Raw genomic sequence first — 12,251 nt, 5'->3', positions numbered from 1 at the left:
AAAAACACTGGCATGTTTTTATATATAAATCTATCCTGGGTTTACTTCCATCATATCTTTGTACATACATCTGTAAAAAGTATGCTTGTAGCTATAGCCTCAGGTCACAAGAATTATTTTTACTTTCTGTTCCAGTGGTACGTACTGAATGTGGAAAAAGGCATTTAAATTTGCTGCTCCCTCTGCCTGGAATTGTTTGCAAAGTGCATTAAATCTGAGGACACTGGTTCCGCTGGACATTTTTAAAAAACTTTTACATGATTTGGAGAATGAAACTTCGGGCTGTAGGTGTTTTAATTAGTTTTTTATTGATATTGAAATTTGATGGATTTGCTTGTGTTTGTGTATGTATTGTTGGATGTTATTTGTTAAACTCAAACGTGCTTGCATCTGTTAGTCTTGGCCAGGACGCTCTTGTAAAAGAGATTTTTAATCTCAATATGCTTCTTTCCTGGTAAAATAAAGGTTATAATAATAATAAATATATATATAGTCTCTATCATTGTAGGTATATTGGCAAAAACTGGCTATATTGTTATTTTTCTTGTTAACTGCATCACCTACAAACACACCATCATGGTGAGTTTACAACAGCACAGCTATTAATATTATAAAGCCATTAATACATTTGTTTTGCTTTTTTTTACTCTCACAAGATTACTCTCATAAGATATAAAATATATTCAAAAGACAACAAGTTGTTGAGTGTCTCACTGGCACATCTGTTACCATGACAGTGGTGTATAGACAGCCACCATACCCAGGGCAATCTAGGCATACCACCATGAAGGACAAAACATATACCACAGGAGAAACTGTTGATGCAATAGGAAGCTGTCTGAAACAGATGTCCGGGTACTAACTTGGCTCGTATCCAAAAAAAAAACATAAAACCACAGTTGTCCACCTCACTGCAGAATTAAATGCGGACCCTCCTGATTCCACCAAAACTGTTTGTAAGGAGCTCCACAGGGTCAACATTCATGGTCAGGCTATTAAAGTCAAGTTGGCAAGTAACTTGTGCCAATGCCAACCAGGCTCAATAGTGCTAGTAGCAGCAATATTGGCCTGTTAGTACACCTTCACCATCTTTCCCACATACCATGTGGAGTTACCGTGTGGTGAAGTCTCAAAAAAGGAGAGTATAGCGCAGGGGTGGATCAGTGATGGTTTGGGCTGCAATATTATGACATTCCCTTGGCCCACTACTTGTGCTAGACTGGCATGCCAATACCAAGGACTATAGAACCATTCTGGAGGAGCCGGCTCATGCAGTGGTTCAAACATTGTACACTGAAGCTGGTGCAGTGTGTCAGGAAGATGATGCACCAATACACAGTAAAACTGGTGACAAGAGTGGTGTGAACAGGAAGCAATCCTTCACCAGCATCACATAATGACCTGGTCACTATGAGAGAAATGGCTCAAAACCTTGGTCACTGTGCAGGAATTTTCTCAGTCATTCCGAAGACACATTGATGTTGTATTGGCTGCAAAAAGGAGGTCTTACACCATACTAATAAATTAATGTGATCTAAAACCAGGTGTTTCAGTTTTATTGCCCAATCCCTGTATGTGATTGGGGGAAAGAACAGCTGTATATTGGGGTCTGGAGCAGAGCTAATTCTCACACACACATGGCTGATCTGTCAATAGGTTATAGCCCCATGCGTAGGTGGCAATGTTTTTTCTTTTCTTTTTTTTGTGATTATAAGCACTGGAAAGGCCATAAAGTAATGGAATTCATTTATAGCATATTATTTTTTTTATATATATAATTTCAATTCAATGTTTAATCAGCAATCAACTGACACCAATAATCTAGGCTTTGAAACATATAAAAAATATATTTTTACAGTAAACAGGTCTAAAAGTAAAACTGTATAAATAAGTTGTTTTATGTTTGCACAGTAGCTGCACTGCGTTAAAGTAATAATAAAGTCAAATACAATCTATATTTAACTATTTAAAACATATAAATAAAATTTCCTATTCTTCTATTACTTACATACTTTCTGTTAATAATTTCCAGGACTTTCCTCATGACACAAACTAAATTCCTAGCTACTTCCAACACATTTCCAAATCTGACTTTATAAGATTATAGCATTAGTTGCTCTTCATCCTGGCCTTAAGAGATGCAAAATGTCACACAAATCCATGATCCATGACAATAGTGAAATGATTGAAATGACCAATGACCAGCCATATCTCTAACCGTGACAGGAACATCAAGTGGCTCAGACTCTCCTGTCAAAGCACCAGCAATATATTTTCCAAGGTCTGGGGTACCTTCCAACATTTACCTGACAGGTAGCATTGAAAGATTTGGACATATTTGTGATACAATAATTTCAATACTCCCTCACACCTGCAGTTGATATAATGTTGCAGCAAGGCTATTGTAAGGAGTGCGTAAGCATGATCATATTTCTCCTATACTAGAGAAATCTCCTATACTACCATCTTTTCTGAATTTTTGAAATAGGTCTTAGTAATGCCCTGTTTTCTCCACTTGAAGGTGGCCTTCATTGTGTGACATGGAATAGCTTATGTTTTAGTAATATTTTTGTACACCTTTTGATCAATAACTTTCAACAATGAGATTCCACACATGCTTCGTTTCAGTCAGATGAAACTAAGACCTAGAGAAATGCAAATCTTTTTTACTAGGCAATCAAGCAAAAGACAATTTCATTAGCCAACAATGAACAGCCAACAAATTGTGGTAGCTAAACAACTGGGTCAGAGCAAAACTGCAGGTCTTGGGGTTTTTCAGGTATGCAGTGGTTAGTATCTAAAAAATGAGCTCTGATCAATGTCGTGCCTCCTTGCTTGAGTTGCATGAAGTTTTACAGCTTTTGATGCCAGTGATCATAATATTATTCAAGATAAACTAAGAAAATACTGGGAATGACCTTCAGGCCTTATTAGATTTGTTTAACTTTGACAAATTATACAATTGTGTAAATTAGTTTTACACAAATTAATATAGTATGTAATAACCATACTTTGCCAATGGGGTCCACAGAACAGTCCTAAAGGATCTCATAAAATGAAATTACATTATGATCAATGTTCTAGACAAATGTAGCAAAATTACTGTCTGGAGAAAAGACATTTAAATTAAGGAAGCAGTCCCACAATTTCCTGTCAGCTTCCATAGATAGGTTGACAATGATATCCCTCCCAAGCTAAACTCCTCCATTTATTAATTCATCTATTGCTATTGTCCATACATCTTTCAGCCAATATTGCAGATACAGCGCTGAATAAAGGTAAGATCGGGATTTTGCTGAGTGAGGAGCCATGTCCATAGGTTTGTAATATAATACCTTAGTTATTCCACTTATATTTATTGCTGATGCTTACAATGGTTAATTCATTAAAAATTTTGATTTAATGCTATTTAGCTCCTGTTGTCACTTATGTATAATTGCAATGAACAGTCATTAACTTACCAGTCTCTTTCCTAACAAAAACACCACTGCATCAATGATTTTTTTTTCCAGTTCATTACTCACATTATTACTACTATTATGTGGTTTGCCCACAATACAATTCCATGTGAATTATATGTTACTGTAGCAATAATATTGTATTTGGACAAACGCATCACATTCATTTCACAGCCAGAATTCTTCTACACAACGCTGATATATGAAGTTGGATATTTAATATAGCTGCTAAAAATGGCTGCACTAATATTTTCCTACTAAGCATATAACATTAAAAAAAAAAGGACAAATAAATCTACACTAAAATGATTTACATATCGTCGCTGTCGGGCTGAATCCTCGTATCTCCAAAACCGTTATTTTTCAAGAAATTAAAAAAAACGCTGTACTTTATCTGCAGTGCACAGGGTTTAGTCCGCGTTGCAGTGGATTGTCTTGCGCTAAATTCCTGACCTCAGACAAGCACCAGAACTACCAGGGGTCAAGATTTTTTTTCTTTGAGCCCAGTGTTTTGAAGACATTTACCTCAGAAAACGTGTTGATTCATTGCGACTCTTCTTGAGGAGAAATATGCCGCGAAGCTCTCCCGCGGAGTGAGGAAGAGGTGGACAGTTGAAGTGTCCAATGGAGTTATGAGATTTGCGCTCATTTTCAAGACTTTAGATTGGTTAATAACTTGTAAAAATAACAGACCCACGTGGGGACTGACCAATAGCATCGATATGTGAAAAAATATGAAATTGACCAAATTTGGACATATGAGGTTTCCGCCCGACAGCGACGATATTCATCTTTTTAATTCACATGTGCGCTTCACTGGCATCTAAGATTTATTTGCTTAAAAAAATAAATCTGTTGACTTTTTTTAGTTTAAACTTCTATTGTCACTATACCACAGTATTTTGACTTGGGTCCCACAAAGGCTTTTATCTACATATTTATAGTGGTGCCAGAGTAAATAAGCCATTGCATCTATCTACCCTATTGAAAAGACTGATGCCCCTTAAACACATTGCATTTATCATCTTCAAATGTTTTTGAGTCAAACATTTGCTGGCTTACCTTCTATGTTGGTCCCTCATTAATATTATAGTGGGAAATGGAGTGGAATGACAAGAGAAGTTGGTGCTCTTCTGTTTTAAGGATCTAACAGTGACCTTTGTCCTTTATATTGATGACTGCTGAGTTTTTTCCCTTTTTTATTAAAGGTGGGGTCTCCATTTTTTGAAAGCCAATGTTGACATATGAAATCACCAAAACAAACACGCCCCTAACCCAAATGGGTCCCATCCTTTTTTTGACAAGTATAACCCAATTATAACCCAGACAAGTATTATGGCGGAACCTGTTGGGGCAGCTGACCGAGGGTATATTTTTATCAATAAACTCAACTCAATGAGTAATACTATGGAAATATAAACGTGTTTTTGTAGTACTGTGTTTTGTACCGTGAAAGGTTTAGCTCCGGGCAAGTAAGTGTATTGATTGATTTAATATTCTGAACTTTAATTGATAGAAAGCCGTATTCTGTTATTCCTACTTCTTGCCTTATCGTAAGCCTTTCTTTGCTTTATTTCTTTGTTTTTATCCGCCATGTCAATGTTAAAACCGCTTTCTGCTAATGTCACACATGCGCACTGAACACTCTCTCTGCCGATATTGACAAGACACGCCCCTTTCTGCTCATTGGCTACACGTTAGTTTTGTTTTTGTTTTGTTTGGTGACCCAACGCAGTTTTCTGAAGCATTTCTCAAACAACGGAGACCCCACCTTTAAATGTATTGTAACCACACATCAGTGACACCATGTGATGATTTATTGTAACCACACATCACCGACACCATGTGATGATTTATTGTAACCACACATCGCCGACATGTGATGATTTATTGTAACCACACATCGCCGACATGTGATGATTTATTGTAACCACACATCACCACCATGTGATGATTTATTGTAACCACACATCACCACCATGTGATGATTTATTGTAACCACACATCACCGACATGTGATGATTTATTGTAACCACACATCACCATGTGATGATTTATTGTAACCACACATCGCCGCCATGTGATGATTTATTGTAACCACACATCGCCGACATGTGATGATTTATTGTAACCACACATCGCCGACATGTGATGATTTATTGTAACCACACATCGCCGACATGTGATGATTTATTGTAACCACACATCGCCGACATGTGATGATTTATTGTAACCACACATCGCCGACATGTGATGATTTATTGTAACCACACATCACCACCATGTGATGATTTATTGTAACCACACATCACCACCATGTGATGATTTATTGTAACCACACATCACCACCATGTGATGATTTATTGTAACCACACATCACCACCATGTGATGATTTATTGTAACCACACATCACCACCATGTGATGATTTATTGTAACCACACATCACCATGTGATGATTTATTGTAACCACACATCACCATGTGATGATTTATTGTAACCACACATCACCATGTAATAAACTCTACACAACCACTAACTTCTAACAGCTTATACTAAAAATACAGCACTGACCAAGACACTGTCAATATGCTCACTAACAGCAAAACAAATACTTAAATATAAACATATGCAGTGTTTTTCAGGGTGGAGTTTTCCTTTAAAGTAAATTTAGAGTGAAAAGCTTGTATAATGTCTGGCAGCATGTAAGGTAGCTGTGACCTGTAAATAGTCTTATAGCAAACAAAGACCAAGCAATCGACCAAAACATACCTTTAAAAAGGCAGAAGCAGCTCTCATAATGTATGTGGGCTTTGGCAAAGATATTATAGCTGTATTTAATAACACACACGTCAATTATCTGCTGTCTAAAATGTCTATTCATCTGTAGGTCTGAATACAGAACAATTTAATTCAGCTACTAGATACATGATTATTACACAAGAGAAAATAGCGCTGTTGAGATCTACGTTTGCTTTAAAGTGCCGATATAATATAAAGCCAGACAAGGCCCTCTTCAATAATAAATACAAAAATAAATAAATAAACACATGGCTTTAAATAAGAGACATAGAATACATGAGACTTATGAGACACCACTAAGCAGTTAGCGATGTGATTCATGTTACTAAATCATTTGTAATCTACGAGATGCAATGCGTCAATCTGATGAAGGATGTCCTCAGAAGAACCGAGAGAAAGCGAACAGAAATGACCAAAACACACGAATGTGATAAAGTCATAAAATGTGTATGCAGAAGAAAGGCACCTGCTAGACTGGACAAATCTACAGTAGATCTACAGTAAAGCTACAACAACTGAAGCTGCTAGCGTGGCTAACAGAACCTTAAACTCCTTCAGTGTCCTTCGCAGGAGACTAACCGACATTTCATGATGCACTTACTTCCTCAGCTGTTCCCTCATCCTTTTCCCTATACAGTTTATCCAAACGATATCTTGGAATCTGAGAACTCGATGTTCTTGCCAGTTGCAGTCTCGATATTCCCTCTCATTTGAGGAAAACGCATTAGATTTTCCTGCAATCTCCTCACGAGGCTCCGCTGCTCAGGGAAGGCGGAGCTTCTCCCTTCACTCCCTTCACTCCCTTCCCCCAAACGCCTCACTGAGGTATTTTACTGCCTTGTGGACCGGGGGCCTGTACAACAGGCTAAAGTGGGAAACAGTCTAGCTGCAGTCTAGCAACAACAATATGGACATTACGGGTTCAAAAATACATTTACATTTACAGCATTTGGCAGACGCCCTTATCCAGAGCGACGTACATAAGTGCTTAAATCTCTAACACTGAATACATTAATGCTGGCTCACTAAGTTACATACTATATGTACTATATGTTACATAAAAATAGAATAAGGGATTCGATTTATCACAAGTTAAGTTGTTCATTTACACTAATTTGTAGCTAATTTGCATCCTGAAATCATTCTCTCAGAAAAAGCACCAAATACCCAAGACCACAATGAATGGGTTTACTGTTAGTTATAAGCTGTTATTTATAAGATATAATATTATATAAAACATCCAGAACAACCTTTAATCTCGTTGAGGATTCTTTTGGTCATGAAAGTATATTGACACAATTGACAGCTGATGAAATAATACTGATTCTCTCATTAAAAGTGCTACAGTACCTGTGAAAGGGGGCATAAATTATACAGCAAGCTGTCAGTCACTTCTCACTATTGATGTGTGGAAATATTAAAATAACTGAAAAGGGGTTATTTTTGTGGTCCAATTACTTATTGGACCACAAAAATGCACAGTAATTCCTACATTATTTATTACCTAATTTCAATTCAATGTTATAGTAGACCGTAAAAACAATAACTAACAATAACTTTGTCGGTGTCCAAATATTTATGGACCTGGCTATATTTTTTTTGTTGCATGTCTATGCAGATATAAAATATTCAAATTAAACATTTTTACTTCTATAAAACTTTTACTTCTATTCATTTTTACTTATATATTTATTGAAAACAAAATAATGTAACAATGGTCAACGAAAACCAAAATCATCAAACCACTGACTGGATTCAAAATAACTCCAAAAAATCTAAGTAAAGAACTGAAATTACCTGCTTATTCAACTTGCATGAATGTCATCATGGCAGCTCAGTTAGTAGTTTTAGTAATGTGTATGGCCCCTATGTGCCTGTATGCACTACAACAACATATGGGAAAGCAATTAGAATCAGGTCTGAAGAACGTGAGGGCCATCATTGCTTTTGTCATCCAGAAACACTTACACACTCTCGCCACATGGTGTCATGTATTGCTGCACCAGTCTGACAATGGCCCTGAGGATTTCATCCTGGTACCTAACAGCAGTAAAGTACTATTGGCTAGCATTTTTCACATGTCACAAATGCTCAGTGTGATCCTGCTCTCACCCATGTAGAGAAAGGGGTTCGAGTGGCGGACCTGCCAATGCTGATATTCTCTGGCAAATGCCAAACAATGATGATAGGCTAAAATTAGATCATAGTGAATGCACAGCCAGCACCTTTGATCTGAAGCTAGGACTGTTAAATATAACATATCTTGTATCTAAGGCTCTTATGGCTAATGAAATTACAGTATTACTGATCAGAAGTTTAGTTTTCCGTGTTTAACAGAAACATGGGTCAAACCAAATTAGTTGGAAACCTAGTTGTTTCTTTATACAAAGCAGTAATTGTTGGAGACATAAATATTCATTTTGATAAGTTAGAAGATCCTCTGAGAACAGCACTTCCATCTTTAATCAGACTGTAATAGGACCCACTTATAATGGAGGTCACACTCTTGATCTCATTCTAACCCTCGGATTAAATATAGAAAATATAGTCACGGTGCCTCAATCAGAAGCTATCTCAGACCATTATCTCATTTCATTTAAAATGTGCTTCGGACACAGTATTTGCAATTTACAAACTGGATCCCTTACCCACATGTTACTTTAAACAGATAGCTACCAGTACACTATAAGTAGCTACCCAACCCATTTTAAAAATAATAATTTTTTCCCTTAGCACTAGTTTTCACTTTCGTTTGCACCGAAGCAGGGGAAACTAATTCACAACCACAACCACTTATAACAGAGTGACATCCCTGAAGTTGAAGTTAATTGACTTTAAATATACTTAGTTATATACTGTGTTATACTTTGATGATTAATGTTTCCCTTTTTGGACTAGGCAGTGTATACTCAAACTAATTATTGGTGAACCATCAATCTTCAAGTAGAAAATGTCAGAAAAATTTTTTGAAATTTGTTGAAATTAAATCAACAGTAGCAATAAAAAACAACTGTAGAAGTCAATGATAGTAGTGAAAGTAATTATTAAAATATATATGAAAAAGTATATATGAAAGTATTATTATTAAAAATAAGGTTATTAATCTTAAGGTTCAAATCCCAGGACCACCAAGCTGTCAAAAAACAAATCTCATTCTCGATGTGGTCATCTGGCAAATGCCCTAAATGTACATGTACATGTACTCACTCACTCACTCACTCATATTTTATGTATTACATAATAAATATAAATATATTGTATAACCATAACCGTAGCTTGGTAAGGTTAAACACCAGTACATTTTCAGATGGTCCCTTACATTAGCTATGTCAATAACATCAGTGGGCTAGCATGAGAGAGATACTGGCACTTGCTGGACCATTCACACATTATTATTATCAGATAAAATCACCAATGTAGAACCAGGTCAGATGGCTCTCCCCACCTTGACCATGACAACTTATTTCTCAGACAAATTTCTTCAGACAATTTCTGCTCTCTGTACTGATTATAAACACATGGCAGAAAATTAAGTGATCACTGCCTGGTTCATTAAGTACCAGCCTTCCTACAGGGATTACTAGAAAGCAGAAAGCTTCCAATAATATTAGGTACTAAGCCTTTTTACTAAATCACAGCACCATGTTCAGTTCCTAAAAGAAATATCCAAACCCCCAATGAATGTAAGGATTTATAACTTAAAATCATTCTGCAGAGCTAGATTTTGCTTTAAATTAAATCTATCAGCTGAGAGATACAACAAATGAACACAGTTAATGACCAATGTAGTATTTTAGAGTAGGCGGAAACTTTATTAATACTGTCATTTAATAATATTCAACCCCAGTATTGCTGATTTCAAAACTTACTGCTAGTTTCTATGACCTTAAGTTCGTTTAAAGCATAATTAACCATAGGGAAATTAATAAAAACCTTTAAATGAATCCTCATTATCACAGTTGGGTTTTGTGTATAATATAAACAGCCTGAGATGTGTACAAAGTGTGTTGCAACCATGCTGAAGACTAAGAAGCTGCCAAAAAACCTGAGAGAGAGATTATTTCATTGCACAAAAGGACAATGGGTCTAAGACGATTTCCAAGACCTTGAACATTTCTAGAGACAAAGTTTGGAGCATTGAATTGGTGTTCAAAACTAATGGCACATAACTAAACTTGCCTGACTGTTAGTAGAGACCTTAACCCTCTCATCAAGACAATTTACAAGAGACTTACATGATAAACTGTTGAAGGCTGAGACAAACATGGCAGTGGCAACTGATCAGTTAATAACCAAGGACTTTATGGCTAGGCCCCACAACACATGCAACTCTTGTTGGCCGGCAAAATTCTGCCACAGTTATATAGAGTGCTGAAACAAAGGAGTGATAAAACAGTACTGGAATTTTTTAGCCATGTGGAATGGCGGTTTGTCTAGAACAAGAAAGATAACATTTGTGACCAGTAAAATATTATCCTCATGGTCAAACATGGAAAATTCTTTACTTATTTACTGAGACTGCATTTACTGCATATTTTCATTCAATTCTATACACTTTACCAGAATATATTTAAGGTGAGGGGAGGCTCAAGATTTCTGATTGCAACTGTACAGTGTCTCCCAATCTACAGTAGATGCCAAACTGTATCATCTGTTACACTGTACATGTGTGTGAATGTGTGCACCATTTAAATGAGAGAACCTTAATTTCATTGTGCAGCTGTACAATGGCAATAAAGTATTCTATTCTAATCTCATTAGACACTTCTTCACAGCACAACTAGAGAGTGACCCAAAGCATACTTCAAACGCAACCCAAGACCATTTTTAAAGCATTCATTTTTTTAGCTGATTGGTAAAAGCCAGCAAGAACAAGCAAGAAAGGAAGACAGCTGCAGTAAAGCCTGGCAAAGCATAACAGAAGAAACAGAGTGTTGGTGATATCTAGGTGTTTCAAATAGGTAGTCATTGATTGCAAAAGATTTGCAACAAAATAAAATTAAAAATGTATGTATTAATAATTGATGATTGTGAGCTTTGAAGAGAAAGTAAGGGAAGGGAAGTGATAGCTCTGTGGTTAAGATGTTGGACAGCAGTGTAGATGATGCCATTTCAATAGGTGCAAAGCTTTAGCCTGATGCTGGGTGTAATACCTTGGGATTCTGACAACAACCACTCTTACTCTCTCCATGTTTTCAGGGGTACAAACAGATGCAGCAAGGCCAGGTAGATTTCTCTTCACTACAGACCCTTTTGTTCCAAATGATTCAGAATCATGTTAGGTCAGGAATGTTTCCATGACACCCCACATGTAATTATCTACAAAAAGGTACTAAACAACAATTCACCATGTTTTAAATAATTTTCAACAACAAGCATTGGATGCTCATGAGTCGACAATGCCATGGATACTGGCTATTGGAATTGCGACATTTAAGCTGCCTGTTAACAAGGAGCAAAGCTTAATCACCCTCCTCATATTGGCCCCATACCACTGTGCTCCAAAACATGGATTCACTCTTCCGTGTTATTCCAAGAGTCAGAATCCTGAAACACATCCTGACTGATGAGGGCTCTACAATCAAGCCATGTACACTTCAGAACAATTACCATTGGGGTTTAAATCGATTCACACCAGTGTTTACTGTCCACAGAAGGATATTAAAATCGTTTAATCAAATGGTCAAAAATATGATAAGTTTGTTTATCATGATGAACAAAATTGTTATTTGCACTTCAAGGCTGCACTAGGTTTCCCCATTCAAATTACTGTAAGTGTAGCAGAGTCTTATACATCATTAGAGAAGAAATTAAATCCAGTGCTCTTTACTTGAGAGCAAAACTCCGAATATTTGACCGAAAACCAAAGAGGAATTTGCTACAGGTGCAAGAACATCATTTTTAAGTAAGACTGGGCTATTTAAATGGCAGACACGGCCCGACAACCGTATGTACATGGTATCTAGTACTTAATAATGCATTCTATACGATC

The 12,251-nt window shown here is 36.6% G+C and overlaps 1 protein-coding gene across 9 annotated transcripts in view; it reads right to left on the bottom strand.

The window, feature by feature from the left end:
• The window catches only part of dmd (dystrophin), a 143,783-nt gene that overhangs the window by 46,737 nt on the left and 84,795 nt on the right, over nt 1–12,251 (bottom strand). Inside the window, exon 1 of one of the 9 annotated variants that reach the window (XM_060859921.1) lies at nt 6,861–7,051. The exons of the other annotated variants lie outside the window; for them this stretch is intronic. Within the exon in view, the coding sequence (XP_060715904.1) occupies nt 6,861–6,880 (20 nt within the window). The 5' untranslated portion in view covers nt 6,881–7,051. Of the gene's footprint in view, nt 1–6,860; nt 7,052–12,251 lie in introns of those variants that run through there. 9 annotated transcript variants of the gene reach the window in all.

The sequence above is a fragment of the Tachysurus vachellii genome, chromosome 24 (genome assembly GCF_030014155.1).
Source record: "Tachysurus vachellii isolate PV-2020 chromosome 24, HZAU_Pvac_v1, whole genome shotgun sequence".
In the NCBI taxonomy this organism is placed as follows: Eukaryota; Metazoa; Chordata; class Actinopteri; order Siluriformes; family Bagridae; genus Tachysurus; species Tachysurus vachellii.
Note: the sequence above shows the minus strand (reverse complement) of the source record. Positions and strands in the feature narration are given on the sequence as shown.